Below are 19,549 nucleotides of genomic sequence, written 5' to 3' on the forward strand. Positions count from 1 at the left end.
TTTCAAAAGTTTAAACTGTGCTCCATGACAAGACAGAGATGACAGTTCCGTCTCACAATTAAAAGAATGCAAACATAGCTTCCTCTTCAAAGGAGTGCGAGTCAGGAGCAGAGACTGTCATAAAGACTTAGGAAAGCAAACAAATCAATAGGGCTGTTTGGCTTAAGTATGCGAAGCACCGCGGCACAAAGCTGTTGAAGGCGACAGCTCACAACCCCTCCGTCAGGAGCAGACAAAGAGAGAGAGAGAGAGAGATAGAGAGAGACAGAGTTTGTTTTTCAAGCACAAATCAATATGTGCCCTTCGAGCTTTTAAGTATGCGAAGCACCATGCAGCATGTCGTTTCAGGAAGCAGCTGCACAAAAGATAGCAACGTGAAGATAATCTTTCAGCATTTTTAGACGAGCGTCCGTATCGTCTAGGTGTGCGAACAGCCCCCCTGCTCAATCCCCCTACGTCAGGATCAGAGAAAGTCAGCGCAAGAGAAAGAGAAAAGTAAGCTGGGTAGCTTCTCAGCCATCTGCCAATAGCGTCCCTTGTATGAAATCAACTGGGCAAACCAACTGAGGAAGCATGTACCAGAAATTAAAAGACCCATTGTCTGCAGAAACCCGCGAAGCAGCGAAAAATCCGCGATATATATTTAAATATGCTTACATATAAAATCCGCGATGGAGTGAAGCCGCGAAAGGCGAAGCGTGATATAGCGAGGGATTACTGTACAGTGATATAAATACTCCGAATGGTACAGTGAGAGTAATATGGAAAAAGATGATCCGCTGTGGCAACCCCTAACGGGAGCAGCTGACAGAAGAAAAAGAAGGTGCAGTGAGAGAAACAACGCTAAAGCAGTTATGGTATTTAGAATAGTTTGACCATTCTGTGGACTATTATATTGTTACAGGTTAATTACAATCAGATGCATTAAATTTATGAACGATATGCGGTTAATTTCAGTGTATTATTTGATAAAGCCGCCATCGTGGATGTGCATCTAAGAAAGGGTAACCACACAGGAACAGTAGCACTGCTTTGACACTGGGTGCCTCCAGTCTGCAAAACTGAGTGGAGAAATTGCATATGACAGGGTATGAGGTACCGTGGAAAAGTGCGTGGTTTTACACCAAGTGTAGGTTTTATACATCGCGATTTGAACGTGGAAACGTTTTTACGCAAATTTTTCTGTGCGTACGCACTGTTTATACATGAAGCCCCTGGACCCTGATGGTTGACTTTGGATAATGCACGCAGGGAAATGTCTGAGTGGATGGATATGTTTATGGATAACATACTTTATGTCCCTGTTTTAATTTAGGACTGTGTACTTTTATTCACTGGTTGCATGTTTGTTTTGATCTGTTTTTTTCCTTCCACATACCATTCTATGTTCACCAGTGTCATGTGTTGGTGATTGTGGGTGTTGTATAAACTGACTTTACACCTACAGTATCACAGGTCCTTGCCTTATAACCATTTACATGGTTAGACTCAGCATAACAAGATTGAGCTGGAATGAGTGAATTATAAAATTATTAGATACATTTTTATGTACATGCCACAGAAATTTGCATGACAGCAAAGGAGACATTACAAAGACAGGAAATTGAGAAGCCATAATAAAAAGCAGATTGAAGTCTTTAACAAACAGAGTAAAGGTTTGCAAGAGTTGATGTCATGACAGAAATGACAGTCTGGCAGCCACCATTTAAGAAGGAAATAAAGCTATTTAACACTTAAAATTTTACTAACTTTAAAAATTGCTGAAAAGAATGAAATTCAGTGTCCGTCACAAAGTAACAGGTATAGTAGAAAATTAAGATTATGGATTTTTCTGGATTTGTATTTCCAAGAAGACTGGATGAGTGCTTATTTAGAAATAGCAATTCAGTTCATTTACTGTTTGACTTTTCTTATTTGCCACCTTAAATATTTATATGAATTTAAAGCATACTGTTTTTTTTTCCTCAGAGAGACAGATTTCAAATTTATGATGATTATTGCAGCAACCATGAAAAAGCACAGCGGCTACTTCTTGAACTGAACAAAATAAGGACAGTGCGAACATGCTTGCTGGTATGAGACATTTATTTGATTGTTGAATGAAAGCTGAATATTGAGGGTAATAAAGCCTAAATTATTTTCTTTGTTGACAACCAGGAAAGGTGAATATGTAATGGGAATGTTATGATGGCTGCTTCAGTTATCTTTATGTGTGCAGGTGAAACATTTTGGCTAGGTGTTATCAGTGTAGCTGTGATGCATCCAGCCGTAGTAAAACTCATATGTATTTGAGAGGCATCCACTTTACATTACTCTGCTTTTCACACCAAATCCCTTGGTTCATGCAAAGCACACACAAACTCCGAACAACTACATAAAGCACACACTACCACATGAGAAAATTACTGTCACTTAGTTATATTTGATAAATTATGTGTGTGTATGCTTTACTGATTAATTGATTGATCAGTTTATTTTACATATATCGCATAGATGTAAAGTACAGACTTTCAAAATATCTGTACCTTCAATTATTGTGAATAAAATGACAAGGAGACTTCCAAAATATCCATGCCTTAAATTATTGTGAATAAAAGGACAAGGAGAATATTAATTTGTTAGACTCTACAGCAAAAGCCACAAGCCAAAGAAATTATTTCTTCAGGAAGATGCTCTTGATCACATGAATGAGCACCAACGTCTTCCTGCAAAATCTTTTGGTCTTTTTGAAACTCTTTAATCTCCAATGCGCTCTTTCTATTTTGGGGTCATTCATGATTCTAGCCTTTGTTAAGTACAGACTTTGAAAATATTTGTGTCTGCAATTATTGTGAGCTAAAGGATCAGGCGAAGAAAAACTTTAAAGGGCTTGGCAAACTCAGACCCAGAAATGGGCAGGTGTCGGAAACCAGAAAAATACAGTGAACCTAGCAAAAAAAAACTTTTTAGGGTATTAAAGAAGTCAGAAGCACCAAGCAGAATTCATTATCCATGCTAATCAAGAAAAGAGCTCTAACCAAAGTAACTGTGAAATAATGGACCATACTTTTCTTGTAGTTTTGAGAATCCCTGGCTGGCATAGCAAGCATACTGCGTTGCAGTCCTGTATAGTCAACTGATGATGACATAACACAAAACGCTGATATCAGTCACAAGACAGCAACTGACTTCGCATCCAGTACACAACATGGACCTTGCCTTAAAGGAACAGCAAAAATGGCAACAATTACATATTAAATATATGTTTGTATATAATTAATATATATATAGTTAGGTCCATAAGTATTTGGACAGACACAATCTTCATAATTCTGGCTCTGTATGCCACCAAAATAGATTTGAAATAAAGCAATCATTATGTGATTAAAGTGTAGTTTTTCAGCTTTAATTTAAGGGGTTTACCAAAAACATCATTGAATGAGACATTTAGGAATGACAAACATTTTCATACATGGTCCCCCAATTTTCAGGGGCGCAAAATTATTTGAACAAACTAACATAATCATAAATATAATGGTTATTTTTGATGTTTGGCTGAAAATCCTTTACAGTCAACGACTGCTTAAAGTCTGAAACTCATGGCGTTCTCCAAATGCAGGGTGTCCACCCTCCTGATGCTTTGCCAGGCCTTTACTGTGGCTGTCTTTGGGTGCTGCTTGTTCTTTGGACTTTCGACCACCAGTTTTGTCATCAGCAAGTGAAAAGCATGTCCAGATGGGTTGAGATCAGTTGATTGACTTGGTCATTGAAGAATCTTCCAATTTTTGTCTTGAAAAGGAGCTGGTTTGCTTTCTCAGTATGTTTTGGCTCATTGTCCATCTGTACTGTAAAGTGTCGTCCTTTCAGTTTTGCAGCTTTTGACTGAATCTGAGCAGATGGTATAACCCTGTACACTTCAGAATTCATCCTGCTACTTCTGCCAGCTGTCATATCAACAATAAACACCAGTGAGCTATTTCCATTGGCAGTCAGGCATGCCCATGTGATAAAACTGCCTCCACCATGTTTCACAGATGATGTGGTATTCATTGGATCATGAGCCATTTCTTCTCTTCTCTATACTCTTCTGTTCCGAACATTCTGGTATCTATATATATAATTCACTAAGTCCATGGAAAGCAAGAAGTCTCTGTAAAGGCACTAGACTGACTGTTCTCAGCATTCACCGCAATGTACTAGAGTGTAAAACAATCGCAGCTGCTACCTCACAAACTGTCCTTATTCGCAGGATTTGCCTGACCCCATCAGATTCAAATTTACCTTTTACTTTTACACGCAGGCAATTTCCTGTTAGATTGGCCTTTGCAATGACAATTAATAAGGCACAGGGACAAACTTTCAAAAAGATATGCCTGTGTGGCACGCAATCCATGGCAAGCAAGACGCACGCAAGACCAAGCCCCGCCCACCAACAATTCACTAAACAGCCGACCATGGCGCGAGAGCGAAAGCATTTGCCAAGAATGTTTTCATTAATCAAGGACGAAAGTCAGAGGTTCAAAGAAGATCACATACTGTCGTAGTTCCGACCATACACGATGCCGACTGGTGATCTGGTGGTGTTATTCCCATGACCCATCGGGCAGCCAACCGGGTAACCAAAGGCTTTGGGTTCCGGGGGGAGTATGGTTGCAAAGCTGAAACTTAAAGGAATTGACGGAAGGGCACCACCAGGTGTGGAGCCTTTGGCTTAATTTGACTCAACACGGGAAACCTCACCCAGCCCGAACATGGCTCACAGGTGCATGTGAACTGTAGAGTATGGTTGCAAAGCAGAAACTTAAAGGAATTGACAGAAGGGCACCACCAGGTGTGGAGCCTTTGGCTTAATTTGACTCAACATGGGAAACCTCACCCAGCCCGAACGTGGCTCACAGGTGCATGTGAACTGTAGCACAGACTAAAGCGACTGAGGCGGTGTTTGGAAAATGAACAGTCAACGTGCCTCACAGGTGCATGTGGACTGTACACAGACGAAAGCAATTTAGGTGAGGAGTTGGGTGCGGGCACATGAGCAGGCAGTGTGTACTGAATGATGACTAAGAGATGACTAAGAAATCGTCAGACTAGAATGCCAGGGCGGAATGGGCGTCAGACAATCGAACTTGCCTATCTAGAGGATGTAATTGTCCTAACAAGGCTTGCGGAAGGATCGTTACCGGTTGTGCCTACCTGTCGTTGGACAGTTAGGACCCGAAACCTCTCGGACCCGCTTCCCCACCCTCTCTCACCCTCACCCTCACTGGGCGCCCCTTGCTCCCTCGCCATCCCTCGCTCTGGGAGGTGGGGGTGCAGCGGCGGTCCTCCAGTTGTCAGTCACAGACAATTGTATGTTGCTCTCTCCAGAGTTCCATCCTTTCATTCACTTACAATCGTATCCTCAAACCCGCCCCATTTGGACAACTGTGTCTTTCAGGAAGTGTTCACCCATCAATACATAATTATGCGGCGTATGCTATGCCGCGGGTTGGCTAGTACAGTATATTGATCTTAGTTTCCTTTGTCCAAAGAAAACTATTCCTGAACTGGACAGGCTTTTAAAAAATTTGTTCTGGTAAAGTCTAATCCTTCCATTCTATGTTTGAGGTTTAATAGCAGTTTGCACTCTGTGCTTTAATCACATAATGTTTGCTTAATTTCAAATCCATTGTAGTGGTGTGCAGACCCAAAATTATGAAAATTGTCTCACTGTCCAAATACTTACAAACCTATTTGCATATATATATATATATATATATATATATATACAGTATATATATATATATATATATATATATATATATATATATATATATATATATATATATAGTAACCAATATTAATAAAAGTAATAAAAACAATGTAACATGTAAAAACTAATTAAAAAAATAACGCATGAAAATGTTGTAAAAACAGAAAATGATAACATTCATGACTCAGCTATTCACTTAAACACTGAGCACACCCATCAGGGTTATCTGTGTGAGAATTGTGGAAGGAGTGCAAAAGTTGAGTAGCAAGGATATCATATGTTGGAACCCAATACCTGTCCTCTGGACCATATCCCTTCCAAATTCAACAAGTATTGGACCCTTGAAGTTCATTTTTTAGAGTCAATAATCTTTAGGCTGCGCAGGGCTTAAATAACAGAATGTAATGCACTGGCTTTAGTCGAGAAGAGGTCAGATGGAGTAGAAAATGTGCCAGAAGAGCTAGCTGATAAAGGACAGAACCCCCTTTTTTTGATGATTTTATTACAGACCAGTGAAATGAGACGCTAGTTTCTGGAATGGAACTCTCAAGCGGACATACCACATTGTGAGCCATACCATCTGCTCAATCTTACAGTCCGGAGGAACTCTCCTTTTCCGATCTGAAAGATTCTTGGCAGTGGTTTTTGCCTTCATTAAATTTTATGTGAGAGTTGCCATAAATAAGGAAACTTACAAAGATAGTTAGTTAAACTTTGCAACAAAGTATTAACTGAGGGGATGGCAAACAATCCATAAACAAGTTTGGAAAGGATGTACCTGTAACCAGTAGTAATAGTGGTTAACCAATTTGGGACAGTTCTGAAATGAGTAAGTATTCTACCTGCGTGTTTTGATGATATTCAACAAAGTAACATAGATTTTTTTTGAATTCCTGATTGATCCTTTTTGTCTCACCATTGGTCTGTGGGTGAAACCCAGAATTGAGATTTAACTGGATGTGTCATTTTTTGCAGAAGTCCTTCCAAAATCTTGAGACGAATTGCGGACCAGCAAAGTACTTTTTGGAAAACCAAGTAATCTAATGTACTTCTTTTATAGAAATGCCAACAAATTCCCAAGCCATAAAAACATTTATATTACTAACACATACAGTAATGTACTGACTTGGTGAACCCATCTATGATAACCAAAATTATAGTAAAACCTTTAGAGGGATAGAGGGAGATCTGTAATAAAATTTCCCTCTCTGTAGTAGGTAAAGAATGTAAAAGACCATGCAAATGTTCAGAGGAATTTATATCTCATTTGCAAGTGTTCCTAGCAGAAACATATTCTTTGATATCTCTTCTCAAAGGAGGTCCTCAAAATATAGGTACACCTGTTCATCAGTTTTCCATATTTGCAGATGACCAGCAATCATAGGGTTATGGCCCCAGTTTAAACCTTTTGTTTTAAAAACTAATGCTGTGAAATTGAGAGTATGAGGTATCAGTAGAAGATACCACTGGGCCATTTACCAAGCCATATGACTTGATGAGGCACTTGTCCTATAGCAGTATTAAAGGATATTTTTATCTTGTCCCTTTCACAAATACAAATTAGATTACAGTGGTGTGAAAAACTATTTGCCCCCTTCCTGATTTCTTATTCTTTTGCATGTTTGTCACACAAAATGTTTCTGATCATCAAACACATTTAACCATTAGTCAAATATAACACAAGTAAACACAAAATGCAGTTTTTAAATGATGGTTTTTATTATTTAGGGAGAAAAAAAAATCCAAACCTACATGGCCCTGTGTGAAAAAGTAATTGCCCCCTGAACCTAATAACTGGTTGGGCCACCCTTAGCAGCAATAACTGCAATCAAGCGTTTGCGATAACTTGCAATGAGTCTTTTACAGTGCTCTGGAGGAATTTTGGCCCACTCATCTTTGCAAAATTGTTGTAATTCAGCTTTATTTGAGGGTTTTCTAGCATGAACCGCCTTTTTAAGGTCATGCCATAGCATCTCAATTGGATTCAGGTCAGGACTTTGACTAGGCCACTCCAAAGTCTTCATTTTGTTTTTCTTCAGCCATTCAGAGGTGGATTTGCTGGTGTGTTTTGGGTCATTGTCCTGTTGCAGCACCCAAGATCGCTTCAGCTTGAGTTGACGAACAGATGGCCGGACATTCTCCTTCAGGATTTTTTGGTAGACAGTAGAATTCATGGTTCCATCTATCACAGCAAGCCTTCCAGGTCCTGAAGCAGCAAAACAACCCCAGACCATCACACTACCACCACCATATTTTACTGTTGGTATGATGTTCTTTTTCTGAAATGCTGTGTTCCTTTTACGCCAGATGTAACGGGACATTTGCCGTCCAAAAAGTTCAACTTTTGTCTCATCAGTCCACAAGGTATTTTCCCAAAAGTCTTGGCAATCATTGAGATGTTTCTTAGCAAAATTGAGACGAGCCCTAATGTTCTTTTTGCTTAACAGTGGTTTGCGTCTTGGAAATCTGCCATGCAGGCCGTTTTTGCCCAGTCTCTTTCTTATGGTGGAGTTGTGAACACTGACCTTAATTGAGGCAAGTGAGGCCTGCAGTTCTTTAGACGTTGTCCTGGGGTCTTTTGTGACCTCTCGGATGAGTCGTCTCTGCGCTCTTGGGGTAATTTTGGTCGGCCGGCCACTCCTGGGAAGGTTCACCACTGTTCCATGTTTTTGCCATTTGTGGATAATGGCTCTCACTGTGGTTCGCTGGAGTCCCAAAGCTTTAGAAATGGCTTTATAACCTTTACCAGACTGATAGATCTCAATTACTTCTGTTCTCATTTGTTCCTGAATTTCTTTGGATCTTGGCATGATGTCTAGCTTTTGAGGTGCTTTTGGTCTACTTCTCTGTGTCAGGCAGCTCCTATTTAAGTGATTTCTTGATTGAAACAGGTGTGGCAGTAATCAGGCCTGGGGGTGGCTATGGAAATTGAACTCAGGTGTGATACACCACAGTTAGGTTATTTTTTAACAAGGGGGCAATTACTTTTTCACACAGGGCCATGTAGGTTTGGATTTTTTTTCTCCCTAAATAATAAAAACCATCATTTAAAAACTGCATTTTGTGTTTACTTGTGTTATATTTGACTAATGGTTAAATGTGTTTGATGATCAGAAACATTTTGTGTGACAAACATGCAAAAGAATAAGAAATCAGGAAGGGGGCAAATAGTTTTTCACACCACTGTATATGCTCTTGTTCAATGCTACTAAAGAAAGAAGAGTGTTTACTGGATTTATGACTAAGGATATCAAAGGGAGTTGATCATTATAATCAGTTGTGATCTTATTTAATCAATACATTTGTTTTAAGAGTCCAAAATTCCTTTTAGTAAAGATGTCCAAAAACCAATGATATTCTAGTGGCAAAGTCCCTTACTTTTATGGTAGAAAGAACAACTGGTCTGATGAATGTCTAAAAACACAAAGATCATGAGAAAAAAAGTTTTTTATTAGGCCAGAGGCAAACCAATCCCATTTTAAAAGGGAGATAATTAAACACGCAGGAGGTTTGTTCAGAGTGTAAATTCAGTGTGCTCAGAGAGGAGTAGCAAGACTTTTAGCAATCAGTCCATTATCCACATACACACCGCGATCTTTTGACAGATGAGTTCAACCAGTCCAGATCTCACACATTTCCCAGCACAAAAAAAATAAAAAAAAACAAGAAAAAAACTAAAAAACAGTGCTGCCATTTTCTATGTTGTCTTTTTATGAAAGCTTAAGTTTTGTCAACTCAGACTTCAATGATGCTACCTGTTTCTAGGCACAGGGTGCACATACTGAATATTGTGTGACCTCTTAAGGGCCATGTTATTACAAATAGCCACAGTTTGTTCAAAGTGTCCAAACTTTTTTGATACATAAAGGACAGATTCTCAAGCAAACTAGTTTTTGAGCATTATTGTGGTTATGATTTTTCTGGTTTTGTTAATTATAGTTTTGTTAATGACCTTGAGGTCAATGAATTTTCTAAACATTTCTTGACTTGCATTGTTAATAACTTGACCAATGTCTGACTATTGTTCTGTAAATTCCTAAAAGAAGTGTCCATCACTAAATAAATGAATTTGGTGACTCATTACACTGGACTCTTCTGCTCCTATAATAGAAAATTTCAGTTTGGATGAATTCATGAGACAACATGTTAAATCTATAAAAGGGAAGATTTTTTTATTATAAAGCAGTATGAGTTATACGAGTTAAGGATGAATACGTATTACTGTTATTTTTGAGTAGGTTTCATACAATATCTTATGAGAAAACATAGAAATATTGCTCATAAACTGACCTTTAGCTTTACTGATTACTACTAAAAAATATTGTTTACTAAAAAAAATGGTAATGACATCATACTCTCAAGCCAGTTAATCTAATTCAGGGACATGGTGTTTGGAGTAAATCCCAACAACATTAGACACAATACATAGGCCATTGTGATTATCAGCATGCATCTTTGGTCACATAAGTAGCAGATTACAAAATCCCTGGCTTTATAGTCACGTGAAAATGTTTTTTTGTTTTAACATACAGTATGTGGATATGTTAAGATTTGATCTTCATTTAAATAGTATATATAAATAAAATATTTACAGTTTGCAGTCCATTTTACAATTTAAGTAAAGAGAAATTCAAATTTTGTATGTGTAAAAATTAAGTACACCGCTACATTTATCAGATGCCTAAAATTAGAATCAGGTGCACCAGTTCAGGTGCAAATTCACTAGAGAGGATCTTGGAGCAATGTGTCCCGTTTAAACCTCAGTCATTTCAGTTTGATTTTTTCTTTCTGTTGAAACGTGCGTCATCTCAATGCATAGATTGAAATAGCTCTCTGAGACCTTCAGAAATAAGGTTATAAATGCCCATGAAGATTTAAATATTTAGATTAAAATGATCTTAACAATTGGAAATCAATTTCACTGTCTGGAAGATCATCTACAACATTTCAAACAACTGCCAACTTGTCCAAGCTTCCCCATCAAGTTCTTCCCAAGAATAGAATGCAAGATGTTAAAGGAAGCTCAAAGGACTTTTATCATGGGACCCTAGAGGTAGCTCTTACCACTGTTGATGCATGTAACTGCCATTATAACGGGGCTGCATAAATTAGATTCTACATAGGAGATGTTCCAGGAGGAAACCTTTGCTTGCCAGAAAGAACATCAAGACAAGAGTAAAGTTTGCCTGTGAACACCTAACAAAGATACAGGACTTGCTCTGACGGATGAGGCAACGATGGGATTATTTGGCCCCAGTACCAGAAGATGTGTTTGGCAAAAAACAAAGACAGGATTTGACCAGAAGAACCAGATACTACCTATAGAGCTTGGTGATGGAAATGTTATGCTGCATCACGGCCTGGGCAGCTCATTATCATAGAATCCACTACAAACTGTTTATTGTACCAGCGGATGCTTGAGGATAAAATCCGAAGACTTAAGCTCAACTGAAAGTGGACCTTCCATCCTGACAGTGACCCTAAACATGCCAGTAAATCCACCAGAAAATTTCTGAAAAGAAAGAAATGGAGTGTTCTGGAATGGCCGAGTCAAAGCCCCGATCTTAATCTCATTAAAATGCTTTAGGAGTATATAAAACAGGCTGTGCATGCAAGGCACCACTCAAACATCATAAAGCTGAAAGAATTGTGTATGGTGGAGAGGGAAAAACTTTCTCTTAGTTGATTTTAGAGACTGGTAGACAGGCTATTAGAGCTAAGGGTGTGCTTACTTTTTCCACGGACGGAAATGACATATCTATTCATTTTTTGCTGAGTAAATTATTGCAATATTTACATCACCTTTATGTAAAGATGCTGTTTAGTGAAGTTAAACTGTGTATGTGTCCACAGATGTTAAAAAAGAAAAAAACATTCTATGGGGTGTACTTACTGTTTTCAGAATATTAAATAGCACTCACCATATGGTAGCTAGCCCAGGTATGTATTGAGGTTCAGAGTGCTTCATTTTTTACTTCTTATACAAAAATAAATGTTAGAACTTCTTCATTAAACAGGAAAGACTTAGTTATGAAGAAGAAACGCAAACATCTCTTTTTTTTTTTTTTTTTAACAAGTACAGATAATTTTGCTAACAATTGCATCCCTTGTTATAGTGTCACCTCATCCTTTTTGGTAATATTAGTTTTATCATTATAATTGCAATCATGTATGTATTGTTCCAAGGTGTAACACGTAATTATTTCTTGTTCTTTAGAACTGCATGTTGCTAGGTGGGCGCAAGAATACTGAAGTGCCACTTGAAGGCTATCTTGTTGCCCCCATACAAAGGATATGCAAGTATCCACTACTTCTTAGGGTATGTAATGAGTTGTTTTTTATGCTATTTTTAATGTATTTGTGTAAATGTCTGCTACTATGTTGTTACTTTAGCTATCTATTTTTTTAAAGCTTATTTTGTTTATACAGTAATGAAATTTACTAACTTTTTTGATGAATATCAATTATTCAAATTAATGTTTTCCAGCTTAAATTTTATGAATCCATCAGTATAATGTTTTACTTGTGTTGTGGCACCATTTTTGTTTTTCTTATTGTACAGTAACCAGAACTGCACAATAGTACTTCCCATGAGGTCTCATTAGGACATTTGAAAGACCTTTTGAATTTTTTGGAATATTATTCTTATCACTCGTAACAGAAAAAGTAATTATCTGTTTTGGTCCTGTCTAAAACTTCAAAAATTGTATTTAATATTGTGGAAAGACCATCCCTGGCACAGGCAGGCAGACACCAATGTTCAAACCCACAACACGTTTTATTTACAGTGAGTAAAGTCCCGCACACAATCCAGTGGCCATGCACCAATTACCCACAGTCTGGGCCTCTTCACTAACCAGCCTTCCTTCACCGCCTCCACTCTTGTCCTCTGAGCTTCCTCCTCTTCCACCCGACTCCAGCTGACAACTGGAGGGAGGTGGCCCCTTTTATTCCCAACTGGATGTGCTCCAGGTGCCTCATGATGAGCTTCCTGAGACACTACCTGGGTGTCCCTGGTAATACTTGCGCCAGCACCTCCGGGAGTGGTGGAAGTGCTGATGTCCAGGGCTTCACAATCTTCTGGGCGCCCCCTGGCGGTGACCACGGGCCCCTATAGGGTTGAGCTTCCATGCTCAGTTCCCATTGCCCCCATACAAACCAGGGCGGCTGCCCTCTCGTGGTCCAGGGGAGGTGTAGTCCCTCTCCCGATCCTTCTAGGTGTCCCGGCTGGGCACAGCTCTGAGCCGCCCGCCACAATATATAACATGGATCCTTAAAGAATTTTCACTATGATAGGGTTGACTTTTTAAAAATATTCCCTTGTTTCTCTTGAATAAATCTGTCCCTTTTCTAACTGAGTTTACTTGTAAATCTTCCCCCACTTTATTAAAGCATTTAGTGAAAGTACTCCGGGTTCCTTGGCAGTTTACCATCTACTGACAGATCAAAAGCTGACCCAGAAGGATAGACACAAGTCACATATTTGGTTAATTTGGTAGGCAATTCAAAAATGTTCTTCCCTGAGTAATGAATGCTACAAAAGACTTAAACATCATTTAGCTCTTGTGCTTGAATGGATTTTTTTGGGGAGCCACATTAAGCAAAGTGTTTGTAATTTCAGAAAAAAGAGAGATTAAGTTGGTTGAGATGGAAACTGAAGGCATTGAATTCTGCCTAAATGTGCAAAAACAAGTCCCATTTCAACTTGAATGTTTCTGCATGTTTTCTTAATCTATATTCCAAGTGCCAGGATTCCTTCGTCAAGTCTGGAATCCTCTGCAAAGAACAATCACCGTATAAAGTGATGCCTGTTACACAATATGTTATTACATTATGTGTTATTTTTAAGCAGCCACAATTAAATCTGTACATGAACTGAAAATCAATGCCACTTGAAGCTTTCTCTTCGTATTTTCCTATTCCTCTTGTTTACATCTTAACAGTCACTAAGCAACCAGCAGTACATTCAGCACTTCACTTAATTCCTGATCTTATTGTGTTCTGGTCGGGTCTTGTGTTCTCTCTGTTGAATAACCGAGCAGATAGTTGTGGTTACCCACTTGCACAGAAAGATCATCTGCGCGCCATCACTTTAGGGCATCAGTGAAAAATGGAAAAAGAGTAAAAGTTTTTTTTCCCCTCATCATTTGAACTCAGCCATAACAAAGAAACTCATTGTTAGGGTAATCATCTGTACATTATGCAGAATAAATGAAATGAACTCATTTGAAAATTGAATTAAAAATAACTGTAATTAAAAGCTGAGGAAGAATTACTTTAAATTTTATAATTGGCAAGTATAACCTTTCAGCTTTTCCCTGATGATGCAGCTGTCCTAATCAGGATTAAAACATGAGCCAGAAATAATAAGTATTCTTTGATTTTGATTGTGTTTGTAGCAGAATGTATAAATTTTATGTATCTTATATTATAAAAGGATTATTGAATCTGCATTTGTACTGCCTTTCACTAAAGCTCAGCACATATTTAAAGAAAAATTTGAATGTGAAGTTCATTCTATCAATTTGGAAAAAAAAATATAATATATTCCATGGTTATGTCCCTCAGTGGCAACATCATAACCATAGACCAATACTATTTATAACAGATAGATAACATACTAATGAATCATGTGTATGCAAGAGTAAAAATGTTTCATTTTTAGGTGTCACATCTATCAGCCTGGGTGTCTCAGGAAAATACATGTCTGTAGTTTTCATGGATGAGAGTGACACAGATGTTTTGAAAATGAGCCATCACTCAAAAAACATCTTCTAGCCAATGGCAGTCCTGTTGTTAGAAATAGACTGGCATTAGACTAGAGGCTGGCATCACTTGTATAGAGTAAAAAACAGGCTTTAGGTACACCAGCGGTAATCATGATATAATTAAAGATTCTGATGATTTCGGTAGTTACAAATATAATGTATCTCCTATATACATTTCAGACTAAAACTGTATCAATGATTAACTGTCCACATAGTCACAAACCCTTAACATTCAAAATGCTTGTTAATGCTCTGCTGCTGAGATGGCTTTCGTAGCAGATATTCAGTTCTCTGACTTGACCCGATAAAAGTAAAGCTTTTTTTTTTCACTCGTGCCACCACCAAGAGATAAGTCACTGCCTTTTCCTGTCCAGTCTCTCACTGTTTCAAACAGTTTCTTTAAACAAACATACATTGTAAACTGCATTTAATCCAAACCTGAGTTGTGGGGTGCTGGAGCGTTATGTATTTCTAAACTGTTTAAGAAACACTAGGAAGGTAAATCACTATGAAAGATAAATAAATTATATATATATATTGTTATGCGTTATGCTAAGGCTAAAGAAACAACCACACCAACCACCTCTACCGAGCCTGTATCTCACCAATGCCAGATCCCTGGTGCATAAAACGGATGACTTGGAATTACAACTTGCTGGAAATCGCTATGTTCGTGACTGCTGTGTTTTGATTATCACTGAAACTTGGCTTCACCCGGGGATACCTGATGCTAAGCACTGTGCTCCGCTGGGACAGGACAAAGGAATCTGGTAAGAGCAGGGGAGGGGGGCTCTGTATTTACGTGCATGAGAACTGGTGCAAGAATGGGACAATTATAGACATACACTGTTCCCCTGACTTCGAGTATATGTCTGTAAGATGTCTGCCTTTTTTTCTACCGAGAGAGCTAACAGTAGTGATTGTCATGGCTGTGTACATTCCACCTGATGCCAATGTAAACACGGCGCTCTCGCTCCTGCTGAATACCATTAACGAACAGTAGCGAGCCCACCCTGATGGTGCTCATATAATAGCAGGAGACTTTAACAAGGCCAACTTGAAGACTGTACTCCCGAAATTTTATCAACATGTTAAGTGTTCTACTAGAGGGGAGAACACTCTGGACCATGTTTACTCCAACATCAAACACGCGTACAGAGCTATACCCCTCCCCGAACTCAGCCAGTCCGACCATCTTTCTCTCCTGCTCTCCCCAGCCTACGCCCCCCTCAGACGCAGTGCCAGGCCCACCATAAAGACTGTTACAACCTGGCCTGAAAATGCACTCTCCAAACTACAGAACTGCTTCGAACAGATGGACTGGGACATATTTGAAAACCAAGAGCTGGAAACATTCACAGGAATGGTACTGGACTATATCAGGTTCTGCATCAGAAATGTGACTGTGGACAAAAACATTTGGGTTTTCCCAAACCAGAAACCCTGGATGACCAGCCAGGTCCATACACTCCTCAGAGCCCGCGACGCTGCCTTCAGGTCAGGTGACAGAGCTCTGTACAGGGCTGCCCGAGCCGCTCTGAAAAGTGGAACTAAAAAAGCCAAGACGGACCATAAGAGGAGCATAGAGTCCCACCTGTCCAGCCACAATACACGGGAGGTGTGGCAGGGAATACAAAACATCAGAAACTACAGAGGCTGTGATGCAACAACAGGAGATCTGAATGCGCCGCTAGCAGAGGAGCTAAACTGCTTCTTTGCTCACTTTGAATCATCACAACAGCAGCAGCACTCACCTGCTCCAGCCCTGCTCCCACCCTCACCGGGATCCTGCACTACTCCACTCACTGTAGAGGGGCACAATGTCAGACGGGTGCTCCTGGCAGTGAACCCCAAGGAGGCTGCCGGCCCAGATGGAGTGCCTGGTAGGGTGCTCAGAGCGTGTGCCCACGAGCTCACCTTTATCTTCACCAAAATCTTCAACCTCTCCCTAGCCCAGGCAGTCATTCTGTCCTGACCTAAAATCAGCCACAATCATACCTGTGCCGAAGAAGTCTCAAATCACCAGCCTAAATGATTATCGCCCTGTGGCCCTCACTCCGGTAATCATGAAGTGCTTCGAGAGACTGGTTCTCCAGCACATCAAGGACTATCTCCCCCAAGACTTCGATCCCTACCAATTTGCATATCGTGCGAACAGATCCACAGAAGACGCCATCGCCGTAGCTCTCCACTGTGTGCTGAGCCATCTAGAGCAGCAGCAGAGCTACGTCCGGATGCTCTTTGTGGATTACAGCTGAGCTTTTAATACAATCATTCCTGAAATTCTCATCACCAAACTGGTCATTCTTGGCCTCCCCCCTTTCACATGTGTCTGGATAAAAGACTTACTTACCAACCAGCTCCAGACTGTGAGACTTGGCCCCCACCACTCCTCCATTCGCACACTGAACACCGGTACCCCACAAGGCTGTGTTCTGAGCCCCCTTCTGTACTGTCTCTACACCCACGACTGCAGTCCGGCCCACAACAACAACCTCATCGTTAAATTTGCTGACGACACCACAGTGGTCGGACTCATCTCAAAGGGAGATGAGGCAGCTTACAGAGAGGAGGTCCTGAAGTTGGCAGCCTGGTGTTCAAAGAACAATCTGGCTCTGAACACCAGGAAAACCAAGGAGATCATTGTCGACTTCAGGAGGCACAGCACCGACTTAGCCCCCCTTTACATCAACGGCGACTGTGTGGAGAGGGTCCATTCCTTTTGGTTTCTCTGTGTCCTTATCTCCGCTGACATCTCAGCAGTCATCAAGAAGGCTCAGCAGCGGTTACACTTCCTGAGGGTCCTCAGAAAGCACAACCTGGACTCCAACCTGCTACTGACCTTCTACCGCTCGTCCATCGAGAGCCTGCTGACGTACTGTATCACAGTACCGTACGGCAGCTGCACCATGGCAGACAGGGAGAGGCTTCAGAGAGTAGTAAAGGCAGCACAGAAGATCATTGCCTGCCCTTTCCCCTCCCTGATGGACAGTTACACCTCCCGCTACCTCAGCAGAGTAAAGCCATAACCATTCTAAACTCACACATACACTGACTACACAGTCTAACCCCCCCAACTCCTGGACTTCTTTCTATCCATCAACTGTGCAATATCCAATATCTAAATGGTACTGAATAATAACTGTGCAATATCTGTATACTGTATAGTATCATTACCCTCAGGGTCCAACATCCACTACGCACTGCACATGATCATCATTATTGTGCAATATTTAAATTATGTGCAATAACCCAATAGTGCAATAGTTATTATTCTTTCCATATGTATTGTAACAAAGGCGCTATATGTGCCTGACCCAACACAGATGGACACAGAGGCACGTATAAACAAACACAAGTTTTATTTTTCTTCACCCGTGGGCGCACGTCTTCCCCATGACCCACAGGCAATACACAGTCCATTAAGCACAATCCCAACACAGCAACAATCCTTTCTTCTTTTTACCACCACTCCTCCTCAAGCTTTGTCTCCTTCCTCCCAACTCTGGCTCCTCGAGTGGTGGTAGCTGGCCCTTTTTATATCCCACCCAGAAGCGTTCCAGGTGCTTGACCACCTGGTCCTTATTGCCCTTCCGGGTGGGGCTGAAGATACGTCCAGCTGGGCTGCTGACTCCATGCAGCTCCCCCTAGTGGCCATCCGAGCCCCCAACCAGGCTGTGGAGGACTCCATCTCCCATGGAGCCATGCGACAGGCTGGGGAATTGCCGTCCGCCAGGGAGGCTGCCACCAAGCGTCCCAGGGGAGGTATTAAGCTGCCCATGGTTGCTCCCCCGGAACAGATGCAGAAGGGGCGTCCCTGCCGGGCATGGGACCTGGCTGTCCGCCACAGTATATAGCATCACAGAACCTTTTTACAACTTCTTTGCAACTTTTTGCACCATTTGTTTATTTGTTTATTTACTTGTTGTGTTCTACATCTATGTCTACACTGAAGGAGCTGCTTTTAATCTCATTGTACATGTGTATAGTGACAATAAAAGGCATTCTCTTCTATTCTATTCTAATAAGACAATCAGGTTGAAGCACACATCACGCTAAATAATACCCTTAAAGGGATAGGTACACTTATTACATATTAGTCCTTACACAAAGGCATTACCTTTAATACACAGTTCTGGTTTTCTTTTGCATGAACAGAATTTTAATATTAAAAACATTCTAGGCAAAATTTATATAACAAAATTAAAAGTTAATAAAAAGTGGATGAGATTATCTGTTCAGATCCTTTTGTTCAGACATCAATAAAAATTAAGTTTTGTTTGATCTTTTTATTTTTTAATATAAAAAAATGCAAATCTTATATACTGTGTGTATATGTATGTTATATAGTGATGGAACCAGGGCACCAGTGAACCCCAAACTCAAAGACACAGTCCCGGCTTCAAATAATGGATAATTTCATCCATCCACAATAAATCCACAAAGCACCAAGCACAAGTTATCTCTCCTCCACAACTCACTTCTCCCCTCACCACTGCACTACTCTCCTTCTAGCTCTGACTCATCTGGATAAGGGAGTGCGGTCCTTTTTATTGAGGTCCTGGGAGTACCTCTGGTTGGCCCGTTGGAAGCACTTAAGGGTCATACAGAAGTCCAATATATTGGGGAGTGCACCTCCCTGCAGCTCCCTCTTGCAGCACACCTGGACCCCAGCAGGGCTGTGCTGTCAGACTACAACTCCAGGCATTCTCTGCTGGTTCCTGACTGGGTGCCAATATGGAGGGCTGCTGCCATCTAGCACCTGGGGGGAATAAACACCCCTCAGAAACCATCCTTCTCTGTCCTTCTCTTCTTTTCTGCCTTCCAGGGAAGGTACTGGAACTACTTCCATTTGGGACGCCCATCCATTTGGCTGGGGCTGTCCATCCATTGCCATGGGAAGTTCCGTTTGGGTATGGCCTCTTTTCCTTCTTTGGTCAGGATGCCTGACTGACCTTCTGAAGCTTCCCATCTGGAAAAGAAACCATTCCACTTCATGGTCGGGATGCCTGTCCAACCCTTGTGGCACTTACAATATATATATATAATT

At 40.5% G+C, this 19,549-nt stretch overlaps 1 protein-coding gene across 1 annotated transcript in view; it reads left to right on the forward strand.

Annotated features, from left to right (window-relative positions):
* The window catches only part of prex2 (phosphatidylinositol-3,4,5-trisphosphate-dependent Rac exchange factor 2), a 547,559-nt gene that overhangs the window by 138,760 nt on the left and 389,250 nt on the right, over positions 1 to 19,549 (forward strand). The window contains 2 exon segments of the mRNA XM_028803602.2: positions 1,969 to 2,073; positions 11,949 to 12,050. Coding sequence (XP_028659435.2) covers positions 1,969 to 2,073; positions 11,949 to 12,050 — 207 coding nt within the window.

This window comes from Erpetoichthys calabaricus, chromosome 6, assembly GCF_900747795.2.
Source record: "Erpetoichthys calabaricus chromosome 6, fErpCal1.3, whole genome shotgun sequence".
NCBI lineage: Eukaryota > Metazoa > Chordata > Cladistia > Polypteriformes > Polypteridae > Erpetoichthys > Erpetoichthys calabaricus.